Genomic DNA, 19,681 nt, shown 5'->3' on the forward strand with positions numbered 1-19,681 from the left:
TTACTAACTGGTCAACCTTCGGGATCCAAACGCCGGCCGACCTTCGGGACCCACGCCGTCCGACCTTCGGGACCCACGCAGGCCGACCTTCAGGACCCATGCCGACCGACCTTCGGGATCCAAACGCCGGCCGACCTTCGGGACCCACGCCGGCCGACCTTCGGGACCCACGCCGGCCGACCTTCGGGACCCACGCCGGCCGACCTTCGGGACCCACGCCGGCCGACCTTCGGGACCCACGCCGGCCGACCTTCGGGACCCACGCCGGCCGACCTTCGGGATCCAAACGCCGGCCGACCTTCGCGACCCACGCCGGCCGACCTTCGCGACCCACGCCGGCCGACCTTCGCGACCCACGCCGGCCGACCTTCCGGACCCACGCCGGCCGACCTTCGGGACCCACGCCGGCCGACCTTCGCGACCCACGCCGGCCGACCTTCGGGACCCACGCCGGCCGACCTTCGGGACCCACGCCGGCCGACCTTCGGGACCCACGCCGGCCGACCTTCGGGACCCACGCAGGCCGACCTTCGCGACCCACGCCGGCCGACCTTAGGGACCCACGCCGGCCGACCTTCGGGATCCAAACACCGGCCGACGTTCCGGACCCACGCAGGCCGACGTTCGGGATCCACACGCCGGCCGACCTTCGGGACCCACGCCGGCCGACCTTCGGGACCCACGCCGGCCGACCTTCGGGACCCACGCCGGCCGACCTTCGGGACCCACGCCGGCCGACCTTCGCGACCCACGCCGGCCGACCTTAGGGACCCACGCCGGCCGACCTTCGCGACCCACGCCGGCCGACCTTCAGGACCCACGCCGGCCGACCTTCGGGATCCAAACACCGGCCGACGTTCGGGACCCACGCTGGCCGACCTTCAGGACCCACGCCGGCCGACCTTCGGGACCCACGCCGGCCGACCTTCGCGACCCACGCCGGCCGACCTTCGGGATCCAAACGCCGGCCGACGTTCGGGACCCACGCTGGCCGACCTTCAGGACCCACGCCGGCCGACCTTCGGGACCCACGCCGGCCGACCTTCGCGACCCACGCCGGCCGACCTTCGCGACCCACGCCGGCCGACCTTCGCGACCCACGCCGGCCGACCTTCGCGACCCACACCGGCCGACCTTCGCGACCCACCATTTTCTCTTATCTTGTTTGCTGCTGATAAAATGGAGGAATCGCAATCATGCCCAAAGCACGTGGTGGTGACGGGGGCCGTGACCTGCTCTCTGCCTCCCTCAGGTAGAAAGATTACATAGAATTTTTAAAAAAACTTTCTGCTTCTCCGATTGCGCAAATTAGCAGTCTTCAGCCGCAGCTGGCGGCTTTTATATTCAATTTTTATTTTTTGTAAATTGTAACAATGTTGTTACACGGCTCATTTAATCAAAGAGACCAAAGCCCATGTCATCGTCAGACTCTTCAGATTCTTCCTGTTTCTCCTCGTCCTTTTTCTCTTCAGCAGCAACAGGAGCAGCGGTGGAAACAACTGCTGCAGCAGCTGGGGCACGATGTCCAGCACCAACATTGCAGATCAGACTATTGATGTCAATATTAGCCAATGCCTTGGCAAACAGACTAGGCCAGAAAGGCTCAATGGTCACACCAGCTGTTTTAATCAGGGCATTCAGCTTGTCTTTGGTGACGGTGACCTCGTCGCTGTGTAGGATGAGCGCGCTGTAGATACAGGCGAGTTCCAAGGTGGAGGCCATGGCGCTGGATCTCTGTGGGTGGGTCCGATGGTGCTAGTCGCCAGGGGGAAACTCGGCCTTAGCTTCGTTCAGAAGAACCGAGCACCTCCAAACCGGGTAGAGCGAGCAGCAGGTGGCTTGTAACTATGCCGACTCCGAGCGGCCTTGTAACCATATAAAACAATGCACTCGCACTGCATATGCGTGCCTGCTCCGCGATCCTCCTGACACACGCCCACTACCCACCCGCAGGTCACACCCCTGACTTTGAAGTCACTGCTCTATCCTGATTTGTTATTACAGTGATACTATAACAGGCAGTATGGCAGGTGGCACAGTGGTTAGCACTGCTGCCTCACAGCACCAGGGAGCTGGTTTTGATTCTGGCCTTGGGTGACTGTGTGGAGTTTGCACTTTCTTCCCCTGTGTGCGTGGGTTTCCCCCGGGTGCTCCGGTTTCTTCCCACGGTCCAAAGATGTGCAGGTGAGGTGGATTGGCCATGCTAAATTGCGCCTTAGTGTCGAAAGATGTGCGGGTTAGGTGGGGTTACAGGGACGGGCGGTGTTGTGGACCTGGGTGGGGTGCAGACTCGAAAAAGACAAAGCTGGTAATGCCAAGAAACGTGGTGCGCAAAGTTGGAAGTCAGAGGAAGCAAAGCCAAGAATCAAATAGGGTCAAAAAAATGAAAATGTTAAAAAGGCAAAATTGAAGGAACTTTATCTGAACACACTGCAAGGTTCCTCCTGTTATTTCCTTTGTTCCCAAGGGGATTGTATCAGTGTAAAGTGACGCCATTCCAATTTAAAAACACACCAGCTACATTTCAACAACTCATTCATCAAGTAGTGACAAGGGTGCCCACATGTGTGGTCTATTTGGACAATGTGATAGTTTACAGGGTGACAAGGAAGGAGCATGTGAAACAATTGGAGGAGTTATTTAAACATCTGCAGTTGGCCAATTTAGACATTAATTTGGCCCAAAGCAGGAAAGCAAAACAGGAGATTATGGCCGGGATTCTCCGATTGCCAATGCCGAAATCGAGTTCGGCGATTCACTGGAGAACCATTTTTTTTTTTTTTTTAAATAATTTTTATTGAAATTTTTCGATACAAACATTTACCCCTACTACATTTTAAATTATAACACAACAAATCCTCCCTGGAAAATCCTCCCCACGCCCTCCCCCGCGCGCACCCCCCCCCCCTCCCCCCCCCCCCCCCCCCCGCGCTACCAGTCTAGCAACCAAACCGTTTTTCCCTTTCTGCCGATGGCCTCGGGCAGTCATTGCCCGCGACCCCCCGCTGACGTGCTCCCTTCGTTGCTATCCCCCCCCCCCCCCTCCCTTCCCCCCCCCCCCCCCCCCCCTTTCTCCCCGGGTTGCTGCTGTTTCGGCCTCCAGTTCCTATCTCTGATCCAGAAAGTCAAGGAAGGGCTGCCACCGCCGGAAGAACCCCTGTACCGACCCTCTCAGGGCGAATTTGATTCTTTCCAATTGGATGAAGCTTGCCATGTCGTTTAACCAGGTGTTAACGCTTGGTGGCCTTGTGTCCCTCCACTGAATCAAGATCCTTCTCCGAGCTACCAAGGACGCAAAGGCCAATATTCCGGCCTCCCTTGCCTCCTGTACTCCTGGCTCCACCCCAACCCCAAAAATCGCCAGCCCCCACCCTGGTTTGACCCTGGTTCCCACCACTCTCGATACCGTCCCCGCCACCCCCTCCCAGAACTCTTCCAGTGCCGGGCACATCCAGAACATATGTACATGGTTCGCAGGGCTTCCCGAACACCTAACACACCTGTCCTCCCCCCCGAAGAACCGACTCATCCTAGTCCCCGTCATATGGGCTCTGTGCAGCACCTTAAATTGGATGAGGCCCAACCTTGCGCACGACGACGACGAATTGACCCTCTCTAAGGCATCCGCCCATGTCCCATCTTCTATCTGCTCTCCCAGCTCCGCTTCCCACTTGTCTTTCAGCTCCTCTATCGATACCTCCTCCACCTCCTGCATTATTTTGTAGATGTCCGAGACCTTCCCTTCTCCGACCCAGACCCCTGACAGCACCCTATCACTCACCCCTCTATCGGGAAGCAAGGGAAATCCTTCCACCTGTCGTCTGGCAAATGCCTTCACCTGCAGGTATCTAAACGTGTTCCCCGGGGGGAGCTCAAATTTCTCCTCCAGCTCTCCCAGGCTCGCAAACCTCCCCTCTATGAACATGTCCCTCAGTTGCCTGATGCCCGCCCTGTGCCAGCTCTGGAATCCCCCGCCAGTGTTCCCTGGGACAAATCTGTGGTTCCCTCTCAGTGGCGCCGCCATCAGACCCCCCACTTCCCCCCTGTGTCGCCTCCACTGCCCCCAGATTTTCAGGGTGGCCGCCACTACCGGACTCGTGGTATACCTTGTGGGGGGGAGCGGCCATGGTGCCGTTATTAGCGCCCCCAGGCTTGTATTGCCGCAGGACGCCCTCTCCATACGTTTCCAAGCTGCCCCCTCCCCCTCCATCACCCACTTGCGCACCATCGATGCGTTCGCCGCCCAGTAGTATCCGGAAAGATTGGGTAGCGCTAATCCTCCACTGTCCCTACTCCGTTCCAAGAAAATCCTTCTCACTCTAGGGGTGCCATGTGCCCACACATAGCCCATAATGCTGCTAGTTACCTTCTTGAAGAAGGCCCTGGGGAGAAAGATGGGCAAGCACTGAAACAGAAACAAGAACCTCGGGAGGACCGTCATTTTGACTGACTGCACCCTCCCTGCTAGCGACAGCGGTACCATGTCCCACCTCTTGAACTCCTCCTCCATCTGCTCCACCAGCCTTGAAAAGTTCAGCTTGTGGAGGGTCCCCCAGTTCCTTGCCACCTGCACCCCCAAGTACCTGAAGCTCTTTACTGCTCTCTTAAAGGGGAGCCGCCCAATTCCCTCCCCCTGATCTCCCGGGTGTATCACAAAGACCTCACTTTTACCCACATTTAATTTATATCCCGAAAAGTCCCCAAACTCCGCTAGTATTTCCATTACCTCCGGCATTCCCCCTTCCGGGTCCGCCACATATAACAACAAATCATCCGCATAGAGTGATACCCGATGTTCCTCCCCTCCCCTTGTCAGTCCTCTCCACCCCCCTGAACCCCTCAGTGCCATCGCCAACGGTTCGATCGCTAATGCAAATAGTAAGGGGGATAGGGGGCATCCCTGCCTGGTACCTCGATGGAGCCCAAAATACTCTGACCTCCTCCCGTTTGTAACCACACTCGCCATCGGGGCCGAATACAGCAGCTTCACCCACTTGATAAATCCCTCCCCAAACCCAAACCGTTCCAGCGTCTCCCACAGGTATTCCCACTCCACCCTATCGAATGCCTTCTCCGCATCCAGTGCTACCACTATCTCAGCCTCCCCCTCCACTGCTGGCATCATAATCACATTCAACAGTCTCCGGACATTTGTGTTAAGTTGTCGTCCCTTTACGAACCCCGTCTGGTCCTCATGGATTACCCCTGGCACACAATCCTCTATTCTGGTTGCCAGGACCTTTGCCAACAGTTTGGCATCTACATTCAAGAGGGAGATAGGCCTGTAGGACCCGCACTGTACAGGGTCTTTGTCCCGCTTCAGGATCAAGGAGATCAGGGCCTGTGACATTGTCGGGGGCAGAACCCCCCCCTCTCGCGCCTCATTGAAGGCTCGCACCAGCACTGGACCCACCAAGTCCACATACTTCTTATAAAATTCCACCGGGAACCCATCCGGCCCCGGCGCCTTCCCCGCCTGCATCTGGCCTATCCCTTTAACTAGCTCCTGCAGCTCTATCGGCGCCCCCAGCCCCTCCACCCGTTCCTCCTGGACCTTTGGGAACCTCAATCTATCGAGGAAGTTCTCCATTCCCCCCCTCCTCCTGGGCGGCTCAGACCGGTACAATTCCCTGTAGAAATCCCTGAAGACCCCGTTCACCTCTTGCCCCTTCTGCACTACGTTCCCTCCCTTCTCTCTCACTCCCCCAATCTCTCTGGCTGCATCTCGCTTGCGCAGCTGGTGTGCTAGCATCCTGCTCGCCTTTTCCCCGTACTCATAGACCGCGCCCTGTGCCCTTCTCCATTGCGTCTCCGCCTTCCTAGTGGTCAGTAGGTCAAACTGGGCCTGTAAACTGCGCCGCTCCCTCAACAGCCCCTCTTCTGGTGTCTCCGCATATCTCCTGTCCACTTCTATAAGTTCCCCCACCAGTCTCTCCCTCTCCTGCCTCTCCTTCCTTTCTCTGTGTGCCCTTATGGAGATCAGCTCTCCTCTGATCACTGCTTTCAGGGCCTCCCAGACTACCCCCACCTTCACCTCGCCCGTGTCGTTCGTGCCCAGATATCTCTCAATGCCCTTCCGGACCCTTCCGCACACCTCATCGTCCGCCAGCAGCCCCACATCCAGGCGCCACAACGGGCGCTGGTCCCGTGCTTCCCCCAGTTCTACCTCTACCCAGTGTGGTGCATGGTCCGAAATCGCAATGGCCGAGTACTCCGTGTCCTGCACTCTCGAAATCAGCCCCCTGCTCAGTACAAAAAAGTCTATTCTGGAGTACACCCTGTGGACGTGGGAGAAAAAAGAATACTCCCTCGCCCTTGGCCTGCCAAATCTCCAAGGGTCTACCCCCCCCATCTGCTCCATGAACCCCCTTAGCACCTCTGCCGCTGCCGGCCTCCTATTCGTCCTGGAACTCGATCTGTCCAGCCCAGGGTCGAGCACTGTATTGAAGTCCCCCCCCATGATCAGGCCCCCTGCCTCCAGACCCGGAATGAGGCCCAACAGGCGCCTCATAAAACCCGCGTCATCCCAATTCGGGGCATACACATTCACCAGCACCACATTCTCTCCCTGCAGCCTACCCTTCACCATCACGTACCTACCCTCCTTATCTGCTACCACCTGCGCCGCCACGAACGACACCCTCTTTCCCACCAAAATCGCCACCCCCCGGTTCTTTGCGTCCAAGCCTGAGTGGAACACCTGTCCCACCCACCCCCTTCTCAGGCGTACCTGGTCTACTACTCTCAAGTGAGTCTCCTGCAACATTGCCACATCCGCCTGCAGTCCCTTTAGGTGTGAAAAAACCCTTGCTCTCTTGACCGGCCCATTCAGCCCCCTCACGTTCCAAGTAATCAACCGGGTCGCGGAGTGACCTGTCCCTTTCCCCTGTCTATTAGCCATGTCCAGTCCCCTGTTCGCCCCGGGTCGACCCTCCCCTTCTGACCCGTTCCCCATGGCGATGGCCCCCCCCCCTCTCTCCTCCCGTTCTTCCCTTCCCGTCCTCGGCCTTTCCAGCAGCAACCCGGTATCCCCCCCCAACCCCCCTCCCCCCCCCCCCCCCCCCGGCTAGGACCCCTCCTAGCCGCGGTGTATCCACCATCGTACTCCCGAGAGTCAGCTGATTTTCGCTGACCCGGCTGCCCCTGCCACACTCCGACTCCTCCCGATGTGGGGGGGGAGGGGCCTCCCCAGCCCCCTTGCCATCCCTCTCTGACCCCGCTTCAGCGCGGGAAAAGCCGCCATTGCTGGCCACACCCCACTCTTCTCTCCTCCCCCTTCCTCCGTCCCGCGCGCGGGAAACAGGGGAAAGCCCGCGCTTTCGCCCGGCCACACCCTACCCCGCCATCTTCAATTCCACCCCCGTCCCCATCCAAGCCCATAAAAAAGCCCCCTTAAAACGAGAGGAAGAAAAAAGAGAAAAAGAAAACCCGCATAACCAACTTGCACCCCCCCCGTCCCGCCTCCCCAACTTAACAATATAACAATATAAATAACAAATCTCAAATAAATACATAAATACATAACTATGCCTGCATAACTAAATAACTACCCAATAATAACGTATTTAACCATCACCCTCCATCGAACAGAACAGTAACCATAACCCTTAAAGAACAGATCAAAAAACAGTAAAAAAGCCCCCCCTACAACAACAATAATTAAGGGAAGTTGGCAACGGGAAGAGACACACAAAAAGGAACAAAGAAACCCCCCATAACACAAGTTTCAAAGAAACCAAACGATCCATCAACTTTAACTAAGTTCCGACCTGGCCTAAGAAAGACATGGGCCACTTGATCAGTCAAGGGTACTCGGGCGGCCTCGACCGCCGGCGTTCCCAAGTTCTAGTTCAGGTCCAGCTTTTCCTCCCGAACAAAAGTCCATGCCTCCTCTGGGGTCTCAAAGTAATGGTGCTGGTCCTTGTAAGTGACCCACAAGCGCGCTGGCTGCAGCATTCCGAACTTGATCCTCTTTGCGTGCAGCACCGCCTTCGTCCGGTTAAACCGGGCCCGCCGCTTTGCCACCTCCGCACTCCAGTCCTGATATATCCGCACCGTCGAATTCTCCCATTTGCTGCTTTTCTCCCTCTTGGCCCACCTCAGCACTTTCTCCCGATCACAGAAACGCTGGAATCGCACCAGCACCGCCCTCGGGGGCTCGTTCGCCCTAGGCCGCCTAGCCATGACCCGATATGCTTCTTCCAGCTCCAGGGGCGCCGGACCGGCCCCCTCTCCCATCAGGGAGCTCAGCATCTCCGCTACATATTTCGGGAGATCAGGCCCCTCCAGGCCTTCTGCTAGGCCCAGGATCCTCAAGTTCTTCCGCCTCATTCGCGTGTCCAGCTCCTCAAAGCGGCTCTGCCATTTCAGGTGGAGTGCCTCGTGCACCTCCACCTTTCCCACGAGGACCGTGGCCTCCTCCTCCCTTGCAGTCATCTCCTGCTGCAGCTCTCTTATCGACGCCTCTTGGGTCGCCTGGGCCCCCATCAGCCTTGTGGTCATCGCGTTCATAGACTCTAAGAGTTCCACTTTCAGCTCCGTAAAACACCGGAGGAGAGCGGCCTGCTGCTCCTCCGCCCATTTTCTCCAATCTTCTAGTGCGCCACCGCCGCCATTTTGGTCCTCTTCCCCCGCTTTTTTCGGGGAGCTGCTGCCGCTTTTTTTGTCGCCCCACTCCGAGTACCGACCATAAAGTTGGTCTCACTCTCCTCAGGGAGCCTTCCCCCACCGGGATTCGTCTTTACAGTACCGTCGGGGCCCTCCAATCGGCCCTTAAACACCTTTGTCGCAGGAGCTGCCAAATGTGCGACTTAACTGGTCATAGCCGCAACCGGAAGTCCCTGGAGAACCATTTTTATGCCAAAATCGGGGGCGGTGCTGTTTTTCAGGAGGCTATGGCCCCTCAAAAAAGGCACAATCGCTGGGTATGTCGTTGGGAGGCTTCAGGCCGTCAGCTGAAGCCCTCCCCTAATGCTCCGTCCCTAATGGGCTGACTTCCTGACGGTGTGGGTTGCGTTTCCACTTAGTTTTCAGGGACCTCGCGTCTTAAGCGGGGGTGGGGCGGGGGAGGGGGGCGCTCCGCTGGCAGAGGGGATTCGGCGGGGGCTGGGGGGACTGGTGGGGGGTGGTCCGGTGGTGACGAGCGGGGTTATAGGGGGGGCACTATCTAGCATACTGGGACCTCGCTTGGCCGACGCCATGTTGTCCGGCGCGTCCGCTGCAGGTCGCCGCCGTGCGCCTGCACGGCCACGCACCCGGCAATTCTCCATCCGTATCTGCAGGTAAAGCCGACGTAGCACGGCTGTTAGCCCCCCACCAGGCGGAGCATCGGTGCGGGCCGGCGCCAACTTATTCATTGTAAAACTAGGCACTTCCTCCAGACTTAACCTCAAAATCAGAGAATTCAGCCCCTTGAGGTTCCGAGGCATGTCTGGGCTCTACCGAAAATTTGTACTTTAATAACTTTATAGTTACTTTAATAAAGGTACTTTAAGTACCTTTGACTAACATATTGCAGAAACAGGAAAAAATGGTATGGTCTGCAGAATGCCAAACAGCTTTTGAGATGTTGAGGGCCATATTGGTAAGATAGCCAGTGTTGGCTGCCCCTGATTTTTCCAAACCCTTTAAATTGGCCACAGATGCCAGCGAGCTGGGGATAGGAGCAGTGTTACAACAGGATGACCCATCAGGAATGGCAATTCTGGTGTCTGCCAAAGAAAGTACAAGACCATTAAGAAGGAAGTCTTAGCATTGTTACTTGCCCTTCAGCATTTTAAAGTTTATGTCCAGCATGATAATAAGCAAAGTCTAGTTTATACCGACCGTAAGCCACTTGCGTTTGTGGAAAGGTTTAAAACTCGGAACGCAGAATGGTTCCGGTGGAGTCTATTGTTGCAACCTTTCAATGTAAAGATTGTGCATAATGTGGCGACTAGGGGCTTTTCACGGTAACTTCATTTGAAGCCTACTTGTGACAAGCGATTTTCATTTCATTCCAGGAAATGACAGTATTATTGTGGATACATTGTCACGGGTTTAAGTGCTGTTTAGTGGCTGTTTAAATCCTACTGTTATTTCCAGCTCCGTTCTTTCTCTAAATGGAACCAACATGCCCTCTGTGTGACAATCCATCCAGACTCAACAGATGTTGTTTTATACTATTAACAGAGGGAGATTCTGAAAATCCACCTGCTAACATCTCCTCAAGCTCAATCTTGTAATACTTTCCTGTCTTCCCAGAATAATGGCCTGCTGTGAGATCAAGTCTTGAACAACAATGAGTCTCCTGATCCACTGAACTCAGGTTTCGGAGCAGTCGCAGGTCATGGGAGCTTTACCAAGGATTGAGAAGTGGACAGACTGCATTCCTTTGGCATTGACTCTCGGCTACACGAGTGCATTGATAAAGTGAGTGTGTAACATGAACTCTGTTGTGATTAGTGCAGGAACATTTGATTGGAAGCCAGTGAGGTTTGTAGAGGATTGATCAAAATTTTTTACAGTGGGTCTCTTGGTCAAAGCCAATGGCCACGATTAAGTGTTAGCTGTGGTCGCAAATCCCGTAATGCCCGCCAAATCTTGGGGAGGCCCAAAATCGGATTTGTGCCGGCGAGATCGCAAAATGAGACCCCCCCCCCCCACAACCCTGCACCAATCCGATGATGTGATCAAGGCCACGCCTTCCTGGGCCTCGACGGCAGCAGGTGCCAGGTAGATAGCGAGCATAGCTGGCTGTAGTACTGAATCCACGTCTCTCCGGGGGAGGATGGGGAGAGACAAAGAATGTCTGCAAGATGAGGATTCCCATGACCATCCAAAGTCACCAGGTTACATGGTCACGCTGAGTTGTACTACAGCACCAGACCCTCAACATACCCCCCCACATCCCTCACCCATTCCCTTCGATACAATGTTGTCCGCACAGTCCCCATCAGTGACTGGCACCGCATCGTGACGTAGGGAGCCTCTATCCCCACCGCCCATCCCTGTCAACAGTGGTGGCTGGTGGCTGCTACAACTGGTGTCAGCGATAGGCTCTATGGCCCCTGTCCTGTTTCTCTTGGTAAGGTCTATTATTGGTCACCTCACTGGGTGGGCCGTGTGCTACTCCACCAGCCGGACGGTAACTGGTTGTGTGGTGGAGACGCTCATACTGTGCAGCCATTCATCGCCATGCTAAGATCCCAGTCTGCGGGCAGGTCCTACCAATGGGGGTGAGTGAGAGAGGTGCGTGTTTTCTGGGACCTTAGCTGCAGTGTTATGTGGAGCCTGGGTTTTACACACAGGTTGTGACAGAGAGCTGCTCAGGTTTCCTGGCCAGGGGAACGATGGATGGGAGCAGGGGTGCAGTGGATAGGCAGGGCTTGGCGACATCTCGTGACCCTGAGGGGTGGGCTAGCTGACAGCATCACTGGTGAGGCTTTTACTCTGCTAATCTCCTGCTTCCTCTGCTGTGGGCTGCGTTTCTGAGGGGTGCCAACATCCAGTGGGTAGAGATTGAGCTTGGCCATTGCTGGGATATGAGAGTTTCCAGAGAGGCGGGCAGGAGGGTTCCACTTGACCAGAAGAACTCAGAGCATATGCAGGATATTGTCAACAGTCGGGAGGCTCAACAGCCAGGAGCCTGAAACTTGCAGCTGAGGGTGGGTACAAATTAATTTATGCACCAATGGGGTTCTCAGCCAGGGCACCCTGCTCCTGAGGGGGACACGCCGAGTCCAAGTATTTTCCGCCAAGTCGTTCCCCGGTACTCCATGAGGTGCAGTCTTACACCCTCTAGCAAGCCCAAAAAGTTGGAAAGGTTTTCTTACCCTCTTGCTTCCCTTCAACGGCCATGGTGCCAGGGTCCCGCTCCTAAATACTTGCCCAATTCATGCCTGCGGGACTCCCAGGCTGAGAGGGCTGCAACATCACTGAGGGGCGGAGCATCACTGAGGGTGGAGCATCACTGAGGGGTGGAGCATCGCGGGGGGGTGGAGCACACTGAGGGGTGGAGCATCACTGAGGGGTGGAGCATCACAGAGGGGTGGAGCATCGCGGGGGGTGCAGCACGCTGAGGGGTGGAACATCGCTGAGGGGTGGAACATAGCTGAGGCGCGGAACATCACTGAGGGTGGAGCACCACAGAGGGGTGGAGCATCGCGGGGGGTGGAGCACGCTGAGGGGTGGAACATCGCGGGGTGGAGCATCGCGGAGGGGTGGAGCATCACTGAGGGTGGAACATCGCGGAGGGGTGGAACATCGCGGGGTGGAACATCGCGGGGTGGAGCATCGCTGAGGGTGGAACATCGCGGAGGGGTGGAACATCGCGGAGGGGTGGAACATCGCGGGGTGGAGCATCGCTGAGGGGTGGAGCATCGCGGAGGGGTGGAACATCGCGGAGGGGTGGAACATCGCGGAGGGGTGGAACATCGCGGGGTGGAACATCGCGGGGTGGAACATCGCGGGGTGGAACATCGCGGGGTGGAACATCGCGGGGTGGAACATCGCGGGGTGGAACATCGCGGGGTGGAACATCGCGGGGTGGAACATCGCGGGGTGGAACATCGCTGAGGGTGGAACATCGCGGAGGGGTGGAACATCGCGGAGGGGTGGAACATCGCGGGGTGGAACATCGCTGAAGGGTGGAGCATCGCGGGGTGGAGCATCGCTGAGGGGTGGAACATCACTGAGGGGTGGAGCATCGCGGGGTGGAGCATCGCGGAGGGGTGGAGCATCACTGAGGGTGGAACATCGCGGAGGGGTGGAACATCGCGGAGGGGTGGAGCATCGCGGGGTGGAGCATCGCGGAGGGGTGGAACATCGCGGAGGGGTGGAGCATCGCGGGGTGGAGCATCGCGGAGGGGCGGAGCATCACTGAGGGTGGAACATCGCGGAGGGGTGGAACATCGCGGAGGGGTGGAGCATCGCGGAGGGTGGAGCATCGCGGAGGGGTGGAGCATCACTGAGGGGAGGAACATCACGGAGTGGTGGAGCATCGCGGGGGGTGGAGCATCGCGGAGGGGTGGAACATCGCTGAGGGGTGGAACATCGCGGAGGGGTGGAACATCGCGGAGGGGTGGAACATCACTGAGGGGCGGAGCATCACTGAGGGTGGAGCATCACTGAGGGGCGGAGCATCACTGAGGGTGGAGCACCACAGAGGGGTGGAGCATCGTGGGGGGTGGAGCATCGCGGGGAGTGGAGCATCGCGGGGGGGTGGAGCACGCGGAGGGGTGGAGCATCGCGGAGGGGTGGAGCATCGCGGAGGGGTGGAGCATCGCTGAGGGGTGGAGCATCGCGGGGTGGAGCATCGCTGAGGGGTGGAACATCACTGAGGGGTGGAGCATCGCGGGGTGGAGCATCGCGGAGGGGTGGAGCATCACTGAGGGTGGAACATCGCGGAGGGGTGGAACATCGCGGAGGGGTGGAACATCACTGAGGGGCGGAGCATCACTGAGGGTGGAGCATCACTGAGGGGCGGAGCATCACTGAGGGTGGAGCACCACAGAGGGGTGGAGCATCGCGGGGGGGTGGAGCACGCGGAGGGGTGGAGCATCGCGGAGGGGTGGAGCATCGCGGAGGGGTGGAGCATCACTGAGGGGAGGAACATCACGGAGTGGTGGAGGATCACAGAAGGGCGGAGAATTGAGTTTCCAGCCTATTATTCATATTTAAATCCATGTAAATCGTGGTTTTGCACGGTGCCGCTGACACGGGGGGTATACCTCACCACACGCGGGGGTACCACAGTGTTGGAATGGGATCACCAGTTTTTGGCCAGAGCTCGATTCACCTCCGATCGGGAAAGCCACAACCCACAGTGGATGGCAAAGAATCGAGCCGTCTACCTCAGTGATGTCGTGGGCTGAGAGATGAATATTGGCCAGGACCCTTGGGAGACCAGCATTCGGGGGCCTCGGGTTAACATTTAAAAGACAGTTCCTGTGACAGTGCAGCACTCCCTCATGGTTACACCGGAGGGCAGGCCTCGGCATGGGGCTTTGAAGCGACACCATTCTGACTGTGAGGGGAGTGTATTTACAAGCTGAACAAAAGGCTATTACATTTGTAGATGATTAACAATTGCGGATTGCTTAAATTCCCGATCCAGAGTAAAGTTTAACTTCAAGGGAAAGAAATAAAAATGTTCTTTATTGCACATAGCAGCCTTTATTTCTTGGTTTTATTATTAACAAAAGATAAAAGAATTAACCACGCCTTGTTGGCTCTGTCATGCTATAAAAGCTGAAGGAATCATTCTGCCCTCTCTCCCTGTGTGTGACTGCACCTGTTGCTAGCCTAGGAGATCAGCTCAGAAGGTGGCAATGGCGAGTGGCACGATGCCCCCAGGGAGCCTCAGCACCACCGCTGCCAGTAACACTGCACCCCCGATAGCCGTGAACAACCCGGCCGATATCTCAGTCATTGTCATCTATTTCCTAGTGGTTCTGGCTGTCGGGATTTGGGTGAGTGCCGGGGGAGGGTCAGAATCCCAAATGCTTCAGGAATAAAACAGAACAAAGTTTTTTTTTAAAAATCTGCATAAGTTACAACTGTGTAGAAATGATAGCCAATGTACGTTTAAATGTCATTTATTTTTGCTTTGTCACAAAAGTGTTTTTGCTGATGATTATTATTGAAAGATTTGTTTTGAGAATTAGCGATAGCTGAATTCCTATGCAGGCTTAATTTAACTCATTGTTTGACGCCTGTTATCCATGGCAAGCTCAGAACAATGGGCACCTTTTTGTTTGCTCATTTTCTCATCACCAGAGACGGTTTCAGGCTCGAGGAGGAATTTAGAAGTGATTGAATACTGGCAGCTAAGTGAGGGAGTGACTCTCTCTGTCCACAGTCATACCTGTGCTCCTCCAGTCGGGCGATAGGAGACAGGTGTCAGGTACAAGCACTGGTGAGCCCCTCCTGGAAGAGTATTTAGGTCTTTTCAACCAGATTTTATGATAACAGGACTTTCCACAATTATCCCACTTTGGTTAGACATAGCTCAGCTTCCACCACAGCTTAGGTAAGGTAAAGTTGCCATAGTCCCAGGTGACCATAGTTTTCCCCTTTGACAGGGAGAGCTAACTGGTGGTGATTTACCACACCACAGGCGAGGGGCAAGGTTGAGAATAGCCTCAGCCAGTATGGGAATTGAACCCGTACTGCTGGCTGCGCTCTGCATCACGAACCAGCTGTCTAGCCAAATGAGCTAAACCAGCTGATACGAGGAACAGGACTGAGTGCACAGGGCAACCAAGCAGGGGCATCCACTTAACCAATAAACACCAGAAGGACCAGGGGAGAGTTCAATCTCTGTTCAGGCACAGAAAGAGAAATAGAGAGAGGATGGGCACTGGGGCAGAGTGATTAGCACTGCTGCCTCACAGTGCCAAGGACCGAGGTTCAATTCTGACCCCGGGTGACAGTCTGTGTGGAGTTTTCACTTTCTCCCCGTGTCTACGTGGTTTCCTCCGGGTGCTCTGGTTTCCTCCCACAGTCCAAAGGTGTGCAGGTTCGGTGGATTGGTCATATAAATTTTCCCTTGTGGTATCTCCGCCAGGGTGCGGCAGGGGTGGGTGGGGGGGCAGCCATTCCATCGGGCAGGGACTTAGTTTAGAAACCTGGGGGTGCAGGTTGCTCGGCATTGGGGGGCAGGGGCTCCGTTGGTACAACGTTTCTAGTTTGGTGGGGAGAGTGAAAGCAGATCTGGTAAGGTGGGATGGTCTCCCTCTGTCACTGGCAGGTCGGGTACAGGCGGTTAAAATGAATGTGCTGCTGCGATTCCTGTTTATTTTTCAATGCCTACCGATTTTCCTGCCAAAGGCATTTTTTAGAGATTGAAGGGATGATTAACTTGTTCATATGGAGAGGGAAGGTGGCCAGAATTAGAAAGATGCTCCTACAGAGAGGAAGGCAGGCAGGGGGTTTGGGTCTTCCGAACCTGATGTATTATTATTGGGCAGTGAACGTGGAGAAGGTGCGGAGCTGGGTCAGAGGGGTTGACTCCCAATGGGTCAGAATGGAGAGTTTGTGTAGGGGGTCGGGATTGATGGCGCTAGCAACAGTGCCGCTCCCGATAGCCCCGGGGAAATACTCAGGGAGTCCGGTAATAATAGCTTCATTAGAATATGGAGGCAGTTTCAACAGCACTTCGGGTTGGGGGCAGGGTCAAGGGAAATGCCGATTCGGGGGAACCATAGATTTGAGCCAGGGAAGTGGGATGGAAATTTTCGGAGATGGGAGGAGAAAGGAATTAGAACACTAAAAGATTTATTTCTTGGGGGTCATTTTGCGGGATTGAAGGAGCTGGGAGAGAGGTATGGAATGGAGCAAGGGGGAAATATTTAGATACATGCAGGTTCGAGACTTTGCCAGAAAGGAGATGCAGAGCTTCCTAGTAGAACCAGCTTCCATATTGCTGGAGGAGGTGCTGACGACAGGGGGCTGGAGAAGGGGGTAGTATCGGCAGTTTACTGGGATATTTTGGAGGAGGAGAAGGCGCCACTAGAAGGGATCAAGGCAAAGTGGGAGGAAGAGTTGGGAGAGGATATGGAAGAGGGGTTTATGGTGTGAGGTGGTCCGGAGGGTGAACGCCTCCACCTTGTGTGCGAGGTTGGGGCTGATACAGTTGAAGGTGGTGTATAGAGCGCACCTTACAAGGGCGCGGATGAGCCGGCTCTTTGAGGGGGTAGAAGAAGTGTGTGAACATTGCAGGGGTGGGGGGGGGGGGGGGGGGGGGGGGGCACAAATCACATTCATATGTTTTGGTCCTGTCCAAAGGAGGACTACTGGAAGGAGGTTTTTAGGGTAATCGCTAAAGTGCTGCACGTGAAACTGGACCCAGGCCCTCAGTGTTGAACCAGCCAGGGTTGGAAACGGGTGCGGAGGCAGATGTTGTAGCCTTCGCCTCGTTGATCGCCTGAAGGTGGTTCCTGTTAGGGTGGAGATCAACCTCTCCACCGTGTGCCCTGACGTGGTGGGGGGACCTGCTGGAATTCTTGACGCTTGAGAAAGTCAAATTTGAACTGAGGGGAAGGATGGAGGGGGTCTACAATTCATTATGCATTTTCGAGAATTGGATCACATCGAACATTGGTGGGGGGGGGCTGCGAGGGTTGGGGTAAGGGGGACTGTGTGTGTTAATAGTGACTATGGGTGGTTCCTGATTCCTTTTTGTCATTTGTTATGTTAGCATGCGGGCTAATGTTTGGGGGTTTGGTGGGAGGATGGGATCGTTGTTATTGCTATGGGGAATGACACTGCATTCGTTACCGATTATTGTTTATTGTTGGGTGTAAATTTGGGAGAAAATGTCAAAAAGGAGAATAAAAATATTTTTAAAAATGATAAATTGTCCCTTCGTCACGGAAATAGGATGGAGCGGGGGAGTGGGCATGGGTAGTGTTTTCTTTTGGAGGGTCAGTGCGGACTCGATGGGCTGAATGGTCTCCTTCTATACTGTAGGGACTCTATGGATTGGATGGAAGGTCATAGAATCATAGAGTTTCACAGTGCAGAACGAGGCCATTCGGCCAATCACCACCCATCAAACACCTATCTATTCTTACCCTATGTTCCAGGACTTGGCCCATTGCCTTGCCTGCTGCAGCATTCCAAGTGCTCACCTAAATGCTTCTTAAATGTTGTGACCACTCCAGGCAGTGAGTTCCAGACACCCATGGTCTCTGGGTGAAAAAGCTTTTCCTCAAATCTCCTCAAAGCTCCTGCCCGCTAACTTAAACCCCTAACCCCCTGGTTATTGACCAGTGAGAGAATAAAGGAATACAATGGAGAGATTTTTTTAAAAGGGGGGAATTTAAAATACGTCCCTTTTTTCAAAAATCGCCCCAGAATGGCAAACAGTGAGGTGTTAAAGGCAGAGCGATGGGACTCACACCCCAGTTTAGAGTTGCATCTGCCATTACTCTGACTGTTACTGTGGGAGCAAATTCTGATCTGGTTTAGTGGGTTATTATTAACCAAGAAATGTCACCACCCATCAAACACCTTATCTATTCCCCTTTATAACACCCTCTTAACTTACCTCTCCTCTCCCCTTGCTAATACTCACTTCACCTCCCCATTGGTGCCAGCCTTTTGCAGCCTTTCTGGAATTCCCTCACTATATCTCTCAGCCCCTCCACTTTCTTCAGGGCTCTCTTTAATACCCACTGCAGCACTCTATTGTACTCTGTTTGATTATGTGCGTCTGTTTATGATTAATGCTCACTGTGCTTGCTCAGCTAAAGCAAGGCTTGGACTGAAAGAAAAGTGTATAGACTGTAGAAAGAGCTGGAGTGTGGAGCAGACATTTTAAAGCACTGGAAATAGAACCTGCTTCACACATAAAAACTAGTGTCATCTCTGCATAAACGGATGCAAGTGGGTCATTAAGAACAATTTGCATTCATTTACATCCTCCTGCTGACGTGCAGGCGTGAACATCGATCTCACCACCAATGGGGGCGCGCGGGGGAAGTAGGAACATTGTGTTCAGATTGCTGCACGCCGACGCCTGGCACCGATCGAGGATTTTTGATTCTCTGCTGCATCGAGGACCCCGCTATTAGCAGCAGAGATTCCAGGCTAGTGACTCTGGTTGAACACAACTGAAGTTTCACCTCACAAATTCAGATCACCCAGGCTCATTGTACTATGCCATCCCTTCCCTCAACTTCCACCTCCACCATCAGCCTCCCCCCACCCTCTTCTCCCCCACCCTCAACTACTCCCCACTCTCAAGTTCCACCTCCACCATCAGCCTCTCCCCACCCTTATCTCCCCCCATCCACATCTTCCACCCCCACCCTCAACTTCCCCACCCTCAGCTTCCCCCATCTTCAATGTCCTCCACCCTCAACTTGCCCCATCCTCAATTTTCCCCATCTTCAACTTCCCCCCTCAACTTCCACCTACACCATCAACCTCCCCCACCCTCAACTTCCCCCATCCTCAACTTCCCCCATTCTCAACTTCTCCCACCCTCAACTTGCCCCATCCTCAACTTGCCCCATCCTCAACTTGCCCCATCCCCAACTTGCCCCATCCTCAACTTCCTCCACACTCACCTGCCCCCACCCTGAACTTTCACCCACCCTCCACTTCCTCCATCCTCAACTTCCCCCACCCTGAATTTCCCACCACCATAACCCTCCCCCACCCTTAACCTCCCCCACCTCAACTTCCCTCACCCTTAAATTCCTCCCCCTCAACCTTTCCCCACCCTCAACGTCTCCCCACCCTCAACTTCCCCCCACCCTCAAATTTTCCCCACTCTCAACTTCTCCAATCCTGAACTTCCCCAGCCTCAGCCTCCCCCACCTCTACTTCACCACCCGTAAATTCCTCCCCCTCAACTTTCCCCACCTCAACTCCCCCACTTAATTTTCTCCCACCCTCAATTTCCCCCCACCCCACCCTCAACTTCCCCCACTCTAAACTTTCCCACCTCAACTTCCCCCCACCATCAACCTCCCCTCGAAGCTTCACCCCACCTCAATGTTCCCCCAGCCTCAACGTCCTCCCGCCATACCCAAATCACCCCATGCTCAACTTTTCTCCAAGCGCAGTACCCCCCCCCCCCACCGCACCCAACATTCTCTCCTGCCCCCAGCTCTACGCAACCCCCAGCGAAGACCAGCAAGTTCACGACAGCAAAGGGTTTGAGACCAGAACCCATTCTTTAATGGCCCAC

At 55.2% G+C, this 19,681-nt stretch overlaps 2 protein-coding genes across 3 annotated transcripts in view; one reads left to right on the top strand and one right to left on the bottom strand.

Annotated features, from left to right (window-relative positions):
* Positions 1–1,392: 1,392 nt before the first annotated feature.
* Positions 1,393–1,722, bottom strand: LOC119977438 (60S acidic ribosomal protein P1-like). 2 transcript variants are annotated; one of them, XM_038818361.1, is made up of 2 exons: positions 1,652–1,722; positions 1,393–1,576 (listed from the first exon to the last, which is right to left on the bottom strand). In XM_038818361.1, exons 1-2 carry the CDS (start codon positions 1,720–1,722, stop codon positions 1,393–1,395), a joined length of 255 nt encoding a protein of 84 aa, XP_038674289.1. The 2 variants fall into 2 exon arrangements, with proteins under 2 accessions (XP_038674289.1, XP_038674279.1); XM_038818351.1 differs by having other exon boundaries at positions 1,393–1,722.
* A 12,587-nt stretch (positions 1,723–14,309) lies between these two features.
* Positions 14,310–19,681, top strand: part of slc5a1 (solute carrier family 5 member 1) — a 115,900-nt gene continuing 110,528 nt past the window's right edge. Inside the window, exon 1 of the mRNA XM_038793344.1 lies at positions 14,310–14,450. Within this exon, the coding sequence (XP_038649272.1) occupies positions 14,310–14,450 (141 nt within the window). The remainder of the gene's footprint in view (positions 14,451–19,681) is intronic.

This window comes from Scyliorhinus canicula, chromosome 1 (assembly GCF_902713615.1).
Source record: "Scyliorhinus canicula chromosome 1, sScyCan1.1, whole genome shotgun sequence".
In the NCBI taxonomy this organism is placed as follows: domain Eukaryota; kingdom Metazoa; phylum Chordata; class Chondrichthyes; order Carcharhiniformes; family Scyliorhinidae; genus Scyliorhinus; species Scyliorhinus canicula.